Source organism: Trichechus manatus, unplaced genomic scaffold (assembly GCF_000243295.1).
Source record: "Trichechus manatus latirostris isolate Lorelei unplaced genomic scaffold, TriManLat1.0 scaffold00041, whole genome shotgun sequence".
NCBI lineage: Eukaryota > Metazoa > Chordata > Mammalia > Sirenia > Trichechidae > Trichechus > Trichechus manatus.
In genome coordinates this window covers 13,842,857-13,860,631 of record NW_004443977.1, presented here as the reverse complement: position 1 = coordinate 13,860,631, position 17,775 = coordinate 13,842,857, and the positions used below count along the sequence as shown (strand labels likewise).

At 40.1% G+C, this 17,775-nt stretch overlaps 1 protein-coding gene across 1 annotated transcript in view; it reads right to left on the bottom strand.

Moving 5' to 3' along the window:
• Window positions 1–17,775, bottom strand: part of SGPP2 (sphingosine-1-phosphate phosphatase 2) — a 117,774-nt gene that overhangs the window by 18,932 nt on the left and 81,067 nt on the right. The window contains exons 3-4 of the mRNA XM_004376361.2: window positions 9,118–9,297; window positions 2,830–2,919 (exon numbers count right to left, since the gene is read on the bottom strand). Of these exons, the coding sequence (XP_004376418.1) occupies window positions 2,830–2,919; window positions 9,118–9,297 (270 nt within the window). The remainder of the gene's footprint in view (window positions 1–2,829; window positions 2,920–9,117; window positions 9,298–17,775) is intronic.

Sequence of the window (17,775 nt, the reverse complement as noted above, 5' to 3'; positions counted from 1 at the left end):
TCCCTGCCCCCTTATCTTCTCATCTTTCCTTTTGAGTAATTGTTGACCTTTGGTCTCATACACATGCTTTTTAAGTACAGCACCAATCTTACAGATAATATCCTTTATTTTGTGTGCCACTCTGCTGGTTCACTAAAAGGTGATCTCAGGAGACAGGCTTGGCGCAGGTTTAAAGAGTGTCTCAGGACGATTGTCTCAAAGATCCTCATAGGAGCTTTTTAAGTCGCTGCTGAATAAAGAAGACTTTACCTAAATCCATAATTTAACTGTATCCTACTATTTAAACCAGCTCTTCCTTTCAGCTCCTAGAAACTATGCACCATCGTATGCTGGGCCTTGCCTCTGGCCCTGTAGCCTGACTTGTGGCCTAGACCTGAGTCAGGGTCTGAAATGTTTATGAAATAGAACATGAGTATAAAAGAAGCCCTGGCCCCCGGTGGGCCAGGATGGTGGTGAGGAGTCCAACAGTTGCCATGGCCCTTGCTCCAGTTTCTTCTGGAAAAGTCTCTCCACAAAGGGTGGCTGTACCATTTCTTATGTCTGAATGAGAGGTCTAATCTATCTTCCCCACAAATATTCGTCCATATCCCATAGTCCACATTAAAAAGAAGAAAAAATAAATGTACCTATATATTTTTTTCTGACGTGGTTTTTGTATACTCTCTATTCACATCTATAGCTCCACATTCTTGTTCCCACTTTGGTTTCACATTTTATCCTGAGTTCCCAAGATCATTTTTTATTCAAACCTACTGATATTAAAAAGTAGCTCCGGATAAAAGAAGCGCCAAAACACCCGAGAAAGTTCAATTAACGTATTGGGAGAGAGCCTCTTTATAACGCAAAGCAAAGCAATAGTATAGCAAATTCAGAATGCATGCTTCCTCTTCTCCCTTCTCCTCTTGGAGGAAGCCACCAGATGCAATGTGAAATGGAATGGGGAACAGCAAGGACGTGCCCGGATAGGCTGGATAATAAGACTGCTTCCTAACTGTGCCTTTAGGATTTCCAAGATCTGGGCCCCACTTTCACCCGAACTCTACTCCATTTAGGGTGCAGTTTAGGGTGGGGCAAGTGAGGACCGGTCGTACAAATGTAGGCTCAAATCTTGTCTTTATTTTAAATTTTGATATTTTGTTCATAGTGGACGTTTTTTGCATTAATTTTGATTTTTTAAAAATATCACAGTAAAGCTATTTATCTTGGTTACTGGGATTTCTGGCACTCCTTAAATGTTGCACCTCACTGCCTCACCCAAGTCCCAATCCTGACACCAGAACCTTCAGACCCTCCCTAGCTTCCTTGTGAGGCAGGGTTTGCTTTCACAAGAGGAAAGTGCATAGTGCTCTCCAGTAGAATCTCGTGAAGCCACAGGCCCTCTTTCTCTGGGGCTTACTTCCTCCCAATTCTTTGCCTCTACCTGTTTTGACAAATACTCTCCCTAAATTTGTTCACCTCTCCCATGCTTCCACCGTTCTCGTGATACCCAGCACTAGGCACCAGGGAGGCCAGTGCAGGGTGGCTTTTCCCTTGGAGAGCTTCTGCTAATGTCATTTTTGAGCTTCAAGATTGAGAGAAACACAATTAGCAAGGGCCTATTTCTTTGTAAAGAAATCTCTCTCGTTCCAGGTATGATGATAAATGGTGCCCCTGTGATAAACCATGGTGTCATGGATTGAATTATGTCCCCTAAAATATGTGTGTATCAATTTGGTTAGGCCATGATTCCCAGTATTGTATGGTTGTCTTCCATTTTGTGATTGTAATTTTATGGTAAAGAAGATTAGGGTGGGATTGTAACACCACCCTTACTAAGGTCACATCCCTGATCCAATGTAAAGGGAGTTTCCCTGGAGTGTGGCCTGCACCACCTTTCATTTTACAAGAGATAAAAGGAAAGGGAAGCAAGCAGAGAGTTGGGGACCTCATACCACCAAGAAAGCAGCACTGGGAGCAGAGCACATCCTTTGGACCTGAGGTTCCTGTGCTGAGATGCTCCCAGACCAAGAGAAGACTGATGAAAAGGACCTTCCTCCACAGCTGACAGAGAAAGCCCTCCCCCAGAGCTGATGCCCTGAATTTGGACTTGTAACCTACTAGAGTGTGGGAGAAAAAATTTCTCTTTGTTGAAGCTATCCACTTGTGGTATTTCTGTTATAGCAGCACTAGATGACTTAAGACACACGGCCAGCCTTATGCTCTGGAACTTCAAGGCAGCTAGCCAATGCACTAGGATATAGAATTTGAAGTCATCTTAACTGCCTTAACTGTGGCAGCCCAGGAAAAAAATTCCTAATATGGTAAAAGGGTAGACAGATCTTTAAATGCTAACGTGCCTCCCTGTGCCCACCAGCACTTCCAGGCTAAAACAGTATGGAAGGTACAGCCCATGATTCAGGGCTCTTCTGACCTGCAAGACCCTTACCCAGCAAGGGCACTAAGACCCCTGAATTTCAGACACATCTGTGATGAACTAAGTGGGGAACTGCGTCCATGCCCTCGCACCCTTGATCCTGGGCATATTTTCTGCACTGATTGCTGCATCATTGGTAAACCAGCATGAAAGTAAATTCAACTAAGTCTTGGTCACTGTACTCGCCGATCTTCCAAGTTTTGAGAGTCTATCCTAGCTCAGACTCATCGACGGTATCTCCACGATTCACTGCTATCATTATGCATGCACTATAAAATAATGGCAACTCATTGGCATGTTGAGAAATGTAATTAAGCATGCAAATGATTTTGTACATAAGTAGTGTGAGGAACTACCAACACACTGACCATAATACTATTCAAGTAATCACCACAAGCTCTGAAACAAAGCCTTACCAGGGCTGTGTGCATTCCAGTGTAGAGTCGGCTGAGACACACCAAGGTAGAAAACACCACAGCCACCATCAGTCCCAAAATAAAAGGATACTGCAGGGAGGGAGAAGAGAAAAAAAGGATATCAGACCATGCTCAGACATATATAATTTGATGCTGGAAAAGACTTCATTATCCAATCATTACTGGTATGAATCTCACATTCCCTGGATCAGCAACCTGAATATCTAAAACCATTTTTAAAATGGGGGAAACTGAAGAAAGGGAAGGGAGAAAAGCCTAGGAACACAGTTCAGGGATGAGGGTACAGGGGGATGGTTTATAACATACAAATATGCAAATAAGACCTCGTAGAGCTTGGCTTTAAGACTCATGACCTCAACTATTTTTTTAAAATTCCTAGCAGGAAATTTTTATTCATAATTGAAGATACGAAGAATTCATAATGCATTTTAATTCCTTGCTGGTAAAATAGTAAAATTCCATCTTTGCAATCTAATAAGGGATACAGAAAGATATTGGTAAAGGCTTTGATGTGCATACCTGATTTGGTTCGAGATGACTTCTGGAGAACCTGACCAGATCAGATGGAGGCGTACAGCAGACCTGATGCACTCATTTGTCTGTCTGTGGTACTGTGGTGGCTTGTGTGTTGCAGTGATGCCAGAAGCTATCCCACCAGTATTTCAAATACCAGGAGGGTCACCCATGGTGGACAAGTCTCAGTGGAGCTTCCAGATTAAGACACACCAGAAGGAAGACCTGGTGTTCTACTTCTTAAAAAGTTGGCTAGTGAAAACCTTATGAATAGCAGTGGATATAGCACTGGGAGATGAGCCCTGCAGGTCAGAAGGCACTCAAAACACAACTGGGTAAGAGCTGCCTCCTCAGAGTAGAGACCTTTATGACATGCATGGAGTCTTGCTCTCGGGACCTTCATTTGCTGATGTGGCACGACTCAAAATGAGAAGAACTAATTGTAAACATTCATTAGTAATAGGAATGTGGAATGTATGAAGCATAAATCTAGGAAAAGTTTTAAAGTTGTCAAAAATGAAATGGAACACTTGAAGACAGATATCCTAGGCATTAGTGAGCTGAAATGGACTGGTATTGGCCATTTTGAATTGGACAATCATATGGTCTACTATACCAGGAATGACAAATTGAAGAGGAGTGGCATCACATTCATTGTCAAAAAGAACATTTCAAGATTTATCCTGGAGTGTATGCTGTCATTGATAGGATACTATCCATATGCCTACAACTATTGTTTGAATTTACCTGCCAATCACTGATTCCAAAGATGAAGAAATTGAAGATTTTTACCAACTTCTGCAGTTTGAAATTAATCAAATATGCAACCAAGATACATTGATAATTACTGGTGATTGAAATACGAAAGTTGGAAATGAAAAAGGATCAGTAATTGGAAAATATGGCCTTGGTGACAGAAACAACGCTGGAGATCGCATGATAGAATTTTGCAAGACCAATGACTTCTTCATTGGAAATACCTTTTTCAACAACATAAATGGTGACTATACACATGGACCTGGCCAGATAGAATACACAGGAATCAAACTGACTACATCTGTGGAAAGAGATGATGAAGATGCTCAACGTCATCAGTCAGAATGAGGCCAGAGCTGACTGCGGAGAGCTGACTGCGGAACAGACCATCAATTGCAACTATGCAAGTTCAAGTTTAAGCTGAAGAAAATTAAAACAAGTCTACAAGAGCCCATATATGACCTTGAATATATCCCACCGGAATTTAGAGACTATTTCAATAACAGATTTGCCGTCTGGAATACTAATAACCGAAGACCAGATGAGTGGTGGGATGACATCAAGGACATTATACATGAAGAAAGCAAAAGGTCATTAAAATGACAGGAAGGAAAGGAAAAACCAAAATGGATGTCTGAAGAGACTCTGAAACTTACTCTTGAACACAGAGTAACTAAAGCGAATGGAAGAAATGAAGGAGTAAAAGAGCTAAGCAGAAGATTTCAAAGGGTGGCTCGACAAGACAAAGCATGAAATGTAAAAATAATGAAATATGAGAAGACCTGGAGTTAGAAAACCAGAAGGGAAGAACATGCTCGGCATTTCTCAGGCTGAAAGAGTGAAGAAAAAATTCAAGCCTCAAGTTGCAATACTGAAGGATTCTAAGGGCAAAATATCAACTGACGCAGGAAGCATCAAAAGAAGACGGAAGGAATACACACAATCAGTATACCAAAAAAAATTGGTCAATGTTCAGTCATTTCAGGAGGTAGCATATGATAAAAAACCAATAGTATTAAAGGAAGAAGTCTAAGTGGCACTGCACTGGTGAAAAACAAGGCTCCAGGAACTGACAAAACACCAGCTGGGATGTTTCAACAAATGGATACAACGCTGGAAGCACTCACTCATCTAGGCCAAGAAATTTGGAAGACAGCTACTTGGCCAGCTGACTGGAAGAGATCCATATTTGTGCTCATTCCAAAGAAAGGTGATTCAACAGAGTGTGGAAATTATCAAACAATATCATTAATATCACATATAACTAAAATTTTGCTGAAGATTATTCAAAAACGGTTGCAGCAGTATATTGCCAGGGAACTGCCATAAAGTCAAACTGGATTCAGAAGAGGACATGGAACAAGGGATGTCATTGCTGATGTCAGATGGATCTTGGCTGAAAGCAGAGGATACCAGAAAGATGCTTACCTGTGTTTTATTGACTATGCAAAGACATTCAACTGTGTGGATCGTAACAAATTATGGATAACATTGTGAAGAATGGGAATTCCAGAACACTTAGTTATGCTCATGCGGAACCTGTACATAGACCAAGAGGCAGTCATTCGAACAGGACAAGGAGATATTGCATGGTTTAAAGTCAAGAAAGGTGTGTGTCCGGGTTGTATCCTTTCACCATACTTATTCCATCTGTATCCTGAGCAAATAATCTGAGAAACTGGGCTATATGAAGAAAAGTGGGGCATCAGGATTGGAGGAAGACTCATTAACAACCTGTGTTATGCAGACGACACAATGTTACTTACTGGAAGTGAAGAGGACTTAATAATGAAGATCAAAGACTACCATCTTCAGTATGGATTACACATCAACATACAGAAAACAAAAATCCTGACAACTGGACCAATAAGCAACATCATGACAAACAGAGAAAAGACTGAAGTTGTCAAGGATTTCATTTTACTTGCATCCACAATCAACATCCATAGAAACAGCAGTCAAGAAATCAAGTGAGGTAGTGCATTGGGCACATCTGCTGCAAAAGACCTCTTGAAAGGGTTAAAAAGCAAAGCTGTCACCTTGAGGTCTAAGGTGTGCCTGACCCAAGCCATGGTGTTTTCAATCACCTCATACGCATTTGAAAGCTAGACAATGAATAAGGCAGACCGAAGAAGAATTGATGCATCTGAATTACGGTGTTGGCAAAGAATATTGAACATACCATGGACTGCAAGAAGAACGAACAAATCTGTCTTGGAAGAAGTACAGCCAGAATGCTCCTTAGAAGTGAGGATGGCGAGACGTCGTCTCATGTACTTTGGACATGTTATCAGGAGGGACTAGTCCCTGGAGAAGGACATCATGCTTGGTAAAATAGAGGGTCAGTGAAAAAGAGGAAGACCCTCAACAAAATGGATTGACACAGTGGCTGCAACAATGGGCTCAAATATAACAATTGTGAGAGCGGCACAGGACTGGACAGTGTTTTGTTCTGTTGTACATGGGGTCACTATGAGTCGGAACCAATTCAACAGCCCCTAACAAGGGAACTTGGCTTTAAGACTCATGACCTCAATTGTTGTGCTGGTAGTTTTAGTGGAATAAATAGTTTTTACTTCTACCTATTCTTAGATTAGAATTCATGAAGTAAACAGTTTTGACCAAAGAGTAAGGTAGATGGGCAATGCTATAATCTGACGGTCACATACTGGGGTGATAAAGCGAGGCAACAATTGGCTTCCTGAGGGACAATGGGTCCAAACGGATAATGGGCATATTTATTCACAAATGTCAAGGTGAAAGTTCAGAATCCACTAAATCTCAACTTTTACTGGTTGATAATAGTAGCAGCTGGAGGAATCTGGCTAATGCTAAACCATATTACGAACACAAAGATATTTTGCTTCTTAATTCGATCTAGAGGTATAAACCACATTCTTCAAGTGTATTCTTGCATAGATATAAGAATAAAGAAAATGAGCTCTATCTATATTATAGACAAAGCACTTTATAGTCATCATCTCATTTACTCATCACACAACCCTAGTTTCTATTATTTGCTCCATTTTTCAAATAAGGAAACTCTTAATTACAACAATAAGTTACATTAGCATTGAACTTTATGGTTCACAAAGATGCTTTCCCATCAATTGTCCCATTTGGTTCACATAATAGGCAGCTCAGAGAGGTAAAGTGACTTGCCCAAGGTCATACAGCCATTAAGTGACAGAGTCAGAACTAGAAGCCATACTTCTGAGTCCAAGTCCAATGTGTTCTTTCCAAGTAAAATAACACCTTGTTGTATGTTTTTTCTCATTATTTGCCATTAGCTGGGCCTCCGATTTTAATTGCAAAGTTGTTGAAAATCAGCAAGTTAATGTATTCAGAAATTAGAGTTTGGGCATTCTGAAAAACCAAACCCACTGCCATCAAGTCAATTCTGACTCATAGAGATCCTATAGGACAGAGTAGAACTGCCCCATAGGGTTTCCTAGGCTGTAAATCTTCATGGAAGCAGACTGCCATGTCTTTCTCCCTTGGAGCGGCTGGTGGGTTCAAACCGCCAACCTTTCAGTTAGCAGCCAAGCACTTAACCACTGCGCCGCCAGAAAATATGTTTATATAAATACACCCATATTTAGAGCTGTTTCTGGGCAAATAAACTCAATAGCTAAATGTATTTATCATTAAAAATTAAATAGGGAAGAAGTTCATAACACAACTCAGGTCGTATAAGAATTGCTACATCATGTAGCTAAAAACAATTTTTTAAAAAAGAACCAGGTGTTTTTGAGATGTGTGAAGAAATGTGTGTGTGTGTTTTCCTACAATCAGCCTCTATTTGCTGCTTAACTATTGTTAAGCCAAGCACTTAACTATTGTGCCACCAGGGCTCCTTCTCCAGTTTCTATGCAACCTGAAATATGGCATGTTCCTGGGTTTCTGGGGTAGAGGGTCAGGGTGAAACAATACTACCATATACCTCACAAGACTGCTACATCCAATGCAATCTAAATTTCCAGTGGGTAAATGTAACATTTATAAAAGTAATCAAAAATTAGAGTAACCAGTTCTCAAACAGAAGACAAAAAAATCTTTGCTGCAGTAATAATGTAAACTTTAAAGGGTCTTACTGTAATTGGCATCTAAAAACCAAAAGCAAACTAAACCAGTAGCCATCCAGTCGACTCCAACTCGAAGTGATCCCATGTGTGTCAGAGTAGAACTGTGCTCCACCAGGTTTTCAACGGCTAATTTTTAGTAGTAGATCGCCCAGTCTTCCTTTTGAGGCACCTCTGGGTGGACTCGAACCACCAACCTTTTGATTTGTCACCAAGAACATGAACCATTTGTACCACCCGAGGACTCCTATTAGCATCGAAGCAGGTATTAATTAAAGTAAGTGAAATTCTTTATTTTCAACAGTTATTAATCTTCTGACAAATATAGTGCTTCATTTAGATGTTTTCCTACAAAAACTTGGTACTATCATCTCTAATGGCTGAGCCGTAACCAAAAGTAGAGGCATCCTCAGAGGCTAATTCAGGGCATAGACTCTTTTCTGCTGCAGGCCTTGGGGAGTCTGGCAAGGGATCTGGTGGAATCATCTCAGCCATGGAGGCTCATTTACTAAGATCATAAAACTCCCGAGTCTGCTCCTCACAGAGGATGACTGCTGACCCAAGTGCTGTCTTGTTAGGCAGCTCAGGGTGAAATGCCTTCTGGGTGGGGAGACTACACACCCTGGTTTGCCCAGGATGAGCTTACATTATGCTTGTTATCCTGGTGTCATTATTAAGGGTGCACACCTTCCCTCTCATAGTGTCCTGGTTTGGATGCTAAATTATATGGTCACTTTATTTATGAGGAAATTCTAAATGATGGCTCAATAGGTTTCAGCAGCTCTTAGACTTGATTTCATAAATCTCAAATTCTCTCAAACCACCTTTAAAAGAAAATACTTCAGCAAACCTCTGTTTGCTGGACCATTATATGGATAATGCTGGACCAAGGAGGAAGAAGAACCAGGTGCCTTACCTCATATCTGTCCTTGGTAGAGATCAGGAAGGTGAAGGAAATGGCAGTGGCTGCCATGGCATGGGTGGATGGCATCCCATATTCAGCAATCATTCTCTTTTCAAGTATCACAACAGGAGGCGAGGAGGGGCGGGGCCACTTCAAGATATCCTTGGCCACCTGACCAATATACATCACCAACTGTAAAACCAAAGGACTGAGATAAGTCTCATCAAGTAAGTACAATTAATGAATTCAAAGATTTCATGAATTTATTTTGGGGCTCCTGTTTGTTGGCTGAAGTGTCCTCTCTCTCTGACCCAGCTACTTTTTGGGAAAGTCTTGTAGGATATTATTTTAGTAGGTAACAAGAGAATAGGCTTTCTGGATTGCACAGGACCACCGAGCAACTACAACATAACATTAACACATATTTATTTTAGACAAACACTTAACAGGCACTTGTATAGCTCGAATGTGTGCCAGGCATTGTTCTTAGAGCTTCACAAATGTTAACTCATTTAATCCTAATAACACTTATCAAATGCAGATCCATTGTACAGATGAGTAAGCCATGGCACACGTAGCTTGTCCACAGGCACAGTCAGTAAGTGGCAGACCTAGGATTTGAAGCCAGCAAGTTTGGCTTCAGAATTCATATCTTAATCTGTGACATGAAGCTGCCTCCAAACCTAGGATAGAGTTGGATTAAAGATAATCTAAAACCAAATCAGACAGCCCTTTTTTTTCCAACTTTTAACCAGGAAAGTGGCTGTCTTATATAGAATTTCTAGTTAAAATGTTTTGAAAGCCACTGTTACTTTCGATGCGTGTAGGCAACATACTGGGTTTAATTTAACTTCAGTCAGTAATCAGGACCATCAGCAAAATAAATGGCACGGGTATTTTAAACCCTAAATAAAGATAACATAATCTGGAGTTTTTCCAAATAATTTTTCCACTATCCCTCCACTTTTTTAAAGCAGAAGACAGAAATCAGAATTTGACGTCTATATCCTCCCAATATAAATAGGACTATTAACAACAGACTTATTTATTTTGTCAAAGAGCTTTACAGGGCAATTTCATGACCCATTATGAAAGAGGAAAGAGCAACATGTCTACTTAAAAAGTCCCTTCCCTTGCAACTCAAAGTGTGGTCTGTGGGTCTAGAACTGCAGGTGGTAATGCAGAATGGTACCACCACTTTGGACAACAGTTTAGCCGTTTCTTAAAAAGCTAAACATATACTGACTGTATGCTCTAGCCATTACACTCTTAGGTATTTACCCAAGAACAATGAGGACCAGCAGCATCAGCATTACTGGGGAGCATTTTAGAAATGCAGTATCTCGGGCCTCACCCTAGACCTACTGAATTAGAAATCCCTTTTTTCAATTTTAATATTTTATTTTGTTGTTGTTGAGAATATACACAGCAGAACATACACCAATTCAACAATTTCTACATGTACAGTTCAATGGCACTGATTGCATTCTTCAAATTGTGCAACCACTCCTACCTTCCTCTTCCAAATTGTTCCTCCCCCATTAACATAAACTCACTGCCCCCTAAATTTCCTATCTAATCTTTTGAGTGTTGTTATCCATTTGATCCCATATATAGTTCTTAAAATAGCACAGTGCTAAAGGTAGGTATTCTTTACTAATTAAGCTAAACTATTTGTCTTAGTTACCTAGAAATAACACAAGTGGATGGCTTTAACAAACAGAAATTTATTTTCTCTTTAGGAGGCTAGAAGTCTGAATTCAGAGCGCCAACTCTAGGGGAAGGCTTTCTCTCTGTTGGCTCTGGTGGAAGGTCCTTATTTCTTCAGCTTCTGTTTCCTGGTTCCTTGGAGATCTCCCTGTGTCTTGGCACCTATCTTACCCCATCCCTCCTCTGCTCACTTGTTTAATCTATTTTGTGTCTCAAAAGAGATTGACTCAAGACACACTCTACACTAATCCTGTCTCATTTAGGTAACAAAGACAACTCCTTCCCCAGTGGGATTATAACCACAGGCATAGAAGTTAGGATTTACAACACATACTTTAGGGGGACATAATTCAATCCACAATACGTTGTTTGGTTTTACAAAGACTTCAGGGGATATTTTTGGTTTAAGGTTTAAAGATGATTTCCAGTTGATAGTTTCAGAGGTTCATCCAGCATCAATAGCTCCAGAAATTCTAGATGCCATGAAAATTTGAAATTCTGTTCTGCTTTTCCCCCTATTGATCAGAATTCTTCTATAGAATCTTTGACCAAAATGTAGAACCCCTTTTTTAACTAGATTTCCAGGTGATTCTAGTGCACATAAGAATGTGAGAAGCACTGCTCTATACTATATTCTTACACAGGTCACTCTGTTATGGGCTTTAATCCTAAACCTTCTCATCTTACCATGACTACACTGATCTTCAAGGGATTGTGACGGATGAAGTTACCTTACTTTAGAACATAACCTGCTATAAAGGACTATTTCAAAATAATTTTGATTAGTAAGCCTGATTGCCTTACGGTTTCCCAGATTCTGGTGCTTTCTTTTACCTCCTTTAGTTGCCCATTAATTCCAAGCATTACTCCAGCACATCCCGCAGTCCCTAGAAGGTGCTGCAGATGTTTCTGCGCTCCGCAGCCACTTTACTCTGGGTTAAAAATGAAGAACTGCCGGCTGTGCACAGCATGCCAAACCCACAGGATATAAAGCCTCAGTGACAATTCCTCCAAATTCCATAGCTGCAACTTCTAATTGGAGTTTGAAACTTAACCGTGTTACCGTCCTCTTGTTACCAGGATCTATTTCCCCTGGAGACCAGCTCACTCTTTTTATGTTTCTGCCTCCCTTCTGTGAACCTGGAACAACCACATCAAACTATTATCTGGGGAGTTAAAATACTTGCAAATCTTATGGATTACCCAGCATTTCTCCGAAGCTGCTTGAAATATATTTTCTCAGCTCTGCCCTTTCCCTGAGCATCAACAAAAACAAAACGAAATACTTAAAATCCTCAGAGGCAGGAAACCTTAAAATCATAAAGTGAAGGTTGATTGGGTGACCCTTATTCAAACCAAAAGTTGTTGCTGTTGAGTTGATTCTGACTCATGGTGACCCTACAGGACTGAGTAGAACTGCCCTGTAAAGTTTCCAAGGAACAGCTGGTGGATTCAAACTGCCAACCTTTTGTTTAGCAGCCAAGCTCTTAATCACTGTGCCAGCAGGGCTCCGACCCTCATTCAGGTGAAGTTTAACTTCCTTGGAGTTCACGAGTTCCTTTGACTTCATTTACAGTTAGCCACCTACATTAGAGGGATGTTTTGAGGATTAGAATAATTTTTCATTTCATCTAAAAATACTACTACAGCTACACATTGGTCTGATTAATAGATTTCAAATAAAAATCAGAGTAACAGCAGCTCTCTTTAAACAAAACAGCACTACATTTCTCAAGGAGCATGGAATGTGCACCACTCTTGGGGTCTTGAGTCCTGTCTCTGACACTGCTGCTCATTACAGTGAACCTACTGTTGGCCAAGCTCTGCCCTGGAGTAAACAGTCCAACAAGTAGAGGGCAAAAAAGCTTTGAAGAAAAATTATCCGCAGAGTTCTGTACATACATACATGCACACACACACACACAAACATATATACATATGTTGTTGTTGTTAGGTGCCGTTGAATCAATTTTGACTCATAGTGACCCCATGTGACAGAGTAGAACTGCCCCATAGGGTTTTCTAGGCTGTACTTTTATGGGAGCAGATTGTCAGGTCTTTCTCCCTCAGAGCTGCTGGGTGGGTCCAAACCGCCAACCTTTCAGTTAGCAACTCAGCACTTAACGATTTGAGTTGCCATATATACATATACACACATACATACATATATACACACACACACTGGATTTTTACACAAATAAGGTACATGTTATACTTTTTTTTTTACCAACCACACCTTTCCCCTCATGAGGTATTTTTGTAAGCATGCTATCCTTTTTTTAAAATATTGTGTTTGGAAAAATATATATATATATAACACATGTTATTTGTGTAAAAGTAACAGATGTATTGCTATAAGTTGGAATCAATTCGACGGCAATGAGTTGGGTGTATGTGTGTGTGTATACACACACACACACACACACACATATATATATAGAGCGAGAGATTTTGGTGCAATCTGGAGGATCAGGGGAAATGGGGCTGGGTGTTTATTAAGGAAGACTGCTTAACTAAGATGAGGGATAGGTAGAGAGGCCTCCAGGTTACAGGAATAACATGAGTAAAGACTTAGAGAAGCGAAATCGGGTGACATGGTATATAGTAGGAGCTACTAGTAGGTTAGGTACACCAAAGTTTAAAATGTGAGGCACTATACATCTACTGTTGTTATTTTGTGCTGTCAAGGAGATTTCGACTCATAACAACCCTATATGACAGAGCAGAACTGCCCCATAGGGTTTCCTAGGCTGTAATCTTTACAGGAGCAGATTGCCAGGTCTTTTCTCTCCCAGAGTGGCTGGTGAGTTCAAACTGCTGACTTTTCAGTTAATCAGTCAAGTGCTTAACCATTGTACCACCAGGGCAAGGATACAGAGCACCTGAACCACAGGTACACCCACTTTGTGAAACAGTTTAGCCACTTCTTAAAAAGTTAAACATATATGTATCATATGATCTAGCCACTGCATGACTAAGTATTTACCAAGAGAAATGAAAGCATATGTTACACAAAAACTTGTACACGAATGTTTATAACAACATCTCTGTAATTGCCCCAAAGTGGAAACAACACAATTTCCATCTACAGGTGAAAGGATAAACAAATTGTGGTATAGTCACACAACTGAATACTGCACAGCAATAAAAATAAACTCTTAATACATGCTACAACACAGATGAATGAATCTCAAAATAATTATGCTGAATAAAAGAAGCCAGGCCAAAAAGAAAAGAAAAAAAAAAAGAGTACATACTATATGATTCCACTTCTATAAAATTTTTTAAAATGCTAATTACTTTATAGTGACAGAAAGCAGATCAGTGGTTGCCCAGGAAAAAACCAAAATCAAACCCATTGCCATAGAGTCAACTCATAGCAACCCTACAGGACAGAGTCAAACCACCCCTTAGGGTTTCCAAGGAGCAGCTGGTGGATTCAAACTGCTGATCTTTTGGTTAGCAGCTGAATGCTTAACCACTGTGCCACCAGGGCTCCAGTTGCCCAGGAGAGGGGAAGAAATTACAAAGGGGCACAGGGAAACTTTTGGGGGTGATAGATATCTATCTTGATTACGATGATTTCACAGATATATACATATGTCAAAATGTATCAAACTGTATATTTTAAACGTGCAAACTCTGAATATATTTTTAAAAAAACTACTGAATTATACATTTAAGTGGGTGGACTGTAGGGTATGTGAATTATATCTCAATAAACCTGTTAAAATATGTGCAATTTATTGAAGGTCAAACATATTTCAAAAGTATATTAAAACTTTTTTTTTTTTTTAATGTTGAGTGTATAGTAAAGACTTTAATCTTGCCCTGAAAAGGATCTGGCCTTTACCCTCAGCTACCAGAAGGTGATCTCCAGGCCCTTGGAATATCCTTTGTGATAAGGGTGTCTTTGATTACCTGGGGGCCTTGCCCACCGGACAGTCTAACAATGTGATTTATGATGGGGGCTGCCTTAGTTTCCCAGTGTTACTGTAGCACAAATACCATAAGTGGGTGACTATAAAGAGAAATTTCTGTTCTCACACTACAGGAGACCTGACCTTATTCTGACTGATGACGTTAAGCTTCTCCATCGTCTTTTCCACAGATAGAGTCGATCTGACTCCTGTGTATTCAATCTGTTGAGGTCCACGTGTATAGTTGCCATTTATGTCATTGAAAAAAGATATTTGCAATGAAATGAATAAGTCGTTGGTCTTAAAAGTTCTATCATGCAATCTCCGACATCATTTCTATCACCAAGGCCATATTGTCCAACTACTGATCCTTCTTCGTTTCCAAATTTCACATTCTAATCACCAGTAATTATCAATGCATCTTAATTGCATGTTTGATATTCAGACTGCAGAAGCTGGTAAAAATCTTGCATTTCCTCATCTTTGGCATTAGTGGTTGGTGTGTAAAGTTGAATAACAGTTGTATTAACCGGTGTTCCTTGTAGGGATATGGATATTATCCTATCACTGACAGTGTTGTACTTCAGGATAGATCTTGAAATGTTCTTTTTGACAATGAATGCAACACCATTCCTTTTCAATCTGTCATTCCCCACATAGTAGACCACATGATTGTCCAATTTAAAATGGCCAATACCAATCAATTTCAGCTCACTAATGCTTAGGATATCAATCTATGTGCATTTCATTTTTGAAAACTTCCAATTTTCCTTGATTCATACTTCATACATTCCATGTTCCAGTTACTAATGGATGTTTGCAGCTGTTTCTTCTCATTTTAAGGTGTGCCACATCAGCAAATGAAGGTCCTGAAATCTTGACTTCATCCACGTCATTAAGGTTCACTCTACTTTGAGGAGGAAGCTCTTCTGCAGTCATATTTTGAGTGTTTTCCAACCTGAGGGACTCATCTTCCAGCACTATATCAGACAGTATTCCACTGCTATCCATAAGGTTTTCACTGGTCAATTTTTTCAGTATATCGCCAGCTCCTTCTTCCCAGTCTGTCTTAGTCTAGAAGTTCCACTGAAAATCTATTCACCATGGATGATCTTGCTGGTATGTTAAATACCAGTGGCATAGCTTCCAGCATCAGGGCAACACACAAGCCACCACAGTACAACAAACTGACAGACAAGTGGTGTCTATGCTACTCCTTATAACTCAGAAGTGATTAGGTTTAGGACACATCCTATACTGGTATGATCTCATTAGCATAATAAAGAAAGCTGCATTTTCAAATAAGATTACATCCACAGGTATACAGGTTAGGATTCCAACAGATATTTTGGGAGGACATAATTCAATTCATAATAGGGGCTATGGGCCATGCAGTATCAGTTCTCCCTCTGAAGGACCTGGAGAGTAAAGGTATCAGCTCTATCCCCAGAAGGTCTGGAGATGACAAGTCAACCATGGAGCCCCAATAAAAATTCTAGATACAAAGACTTGGGTGAGCTTCCCTGGTTGGCAATACTCCACGTATACTGTCACACATCGATACTTGAAATGTAACCCTGTCCAGGACTCTACAGGGACAAGGTAGCTGGAAGCTCCACATTTGGAACTTTCCTGGACTGTGCCCTATGTGCTTCTTCCCTTGGCTGATTTTAATCTGTATCCTTTCCCTGTATAAATCACAGCCATGAGTATAACAGCTTTCAGGGAGTTCTGTGAGTTCTACCAGTGAATTATCAAACGTCAGGATAGTCTTGGGAACCCCTGAAATCTTCAGTTAGTGAGGGTGGTCCTGTGTGTACTGTTTCCTCTACTTCGAGGTGAGGAACAGATGCTTGGGGAGGGCATGGCAATGAGGCACTGTGTTACTGAATATTTGAATTCCCAGGCTAAAGAGCTGAATCTTTAGCCTATGTTGGAGGTTCTATACAGGGGTGGGACATTCATGCCTGGTAGATCCCTCTGAGGCTGTGGTAAGAGGGGAGGTGAGAATTATCAGGAAAGGAGGTAAAGAGATTAGTTTTAAAAATACTGCAAAATCCAGGTGATAGATAAAGGCATGATCTAGTCTAGAGAAGTGGAGGACATATATTTAAAAAAAAAAAAATTTTTTTAAAGATGTATGAATTTTGGACACTTTTATAAGTGTAGGGAGAATGTTGCTGTTAGGTGCTGTCAAGTTAATTCCGACTCATAGGGACACTACATACAATAGAATGAAATACTGCCCGGTCCTGCCCCACCCTCACAATTGTTGTTATGCTTAAGCCCATTGTTGAGGGTCTTCCTCTTTTTTGCTGACCTTGTACAACTCAGAAAAGGAGGGTGAGAATGGTTGTACAACTTGAAGAATATAATTAATGTCACTGAATTGAAGATGTATAAACTTGAATTGGTGTATATTTTTGCTGTGTATATTCTCAACAACAACATAATTTTTTTAAAAGGTAGAATAGACACAGATACACGCCCCGGGGAAGAGACCATGTAAGGAATCTCTAGAAGCCAAGAAATCTCAAGGAACACCTAGGGCCATGGACAAACAACCCTCCCCTAGAGCAGATTCCCTGATTTGGACTTCTAGCCTCCCAAACAGTGAGACAATAAATTATTGTTCTATAAAGCTATCCACTTGTGGAATTTGTGTGATGGTAGCACTAGGCAACTAAGATAGGGTCCACCCTAGATAATCCAGGATGATCCTGAATTTCCCAAGATCCTTAACTTAATTATATCTGCAAAGATCCTTTTCCCAAATAAGGTAACTTTCATAGATTCTGGGGAGTAGGCTATGGAGTATACTTTGGCAGGCCACCCTCCAACCTACTACATTCAATAAATATTTGGTGATTGAACTTCTACAAAACAGGTACTGTGCTGGTTTGGGGAACACCATGGAAAACAAGATAGACAAGATCTCTGTCCTCTAAGAGCACGTGAATCAAAACATTAGTGGAAAAGTCTGCTTATTTTCTATGCATTTTGTGGTGTAGTACAATAGCATCTTCATGCTAAAAAAGAG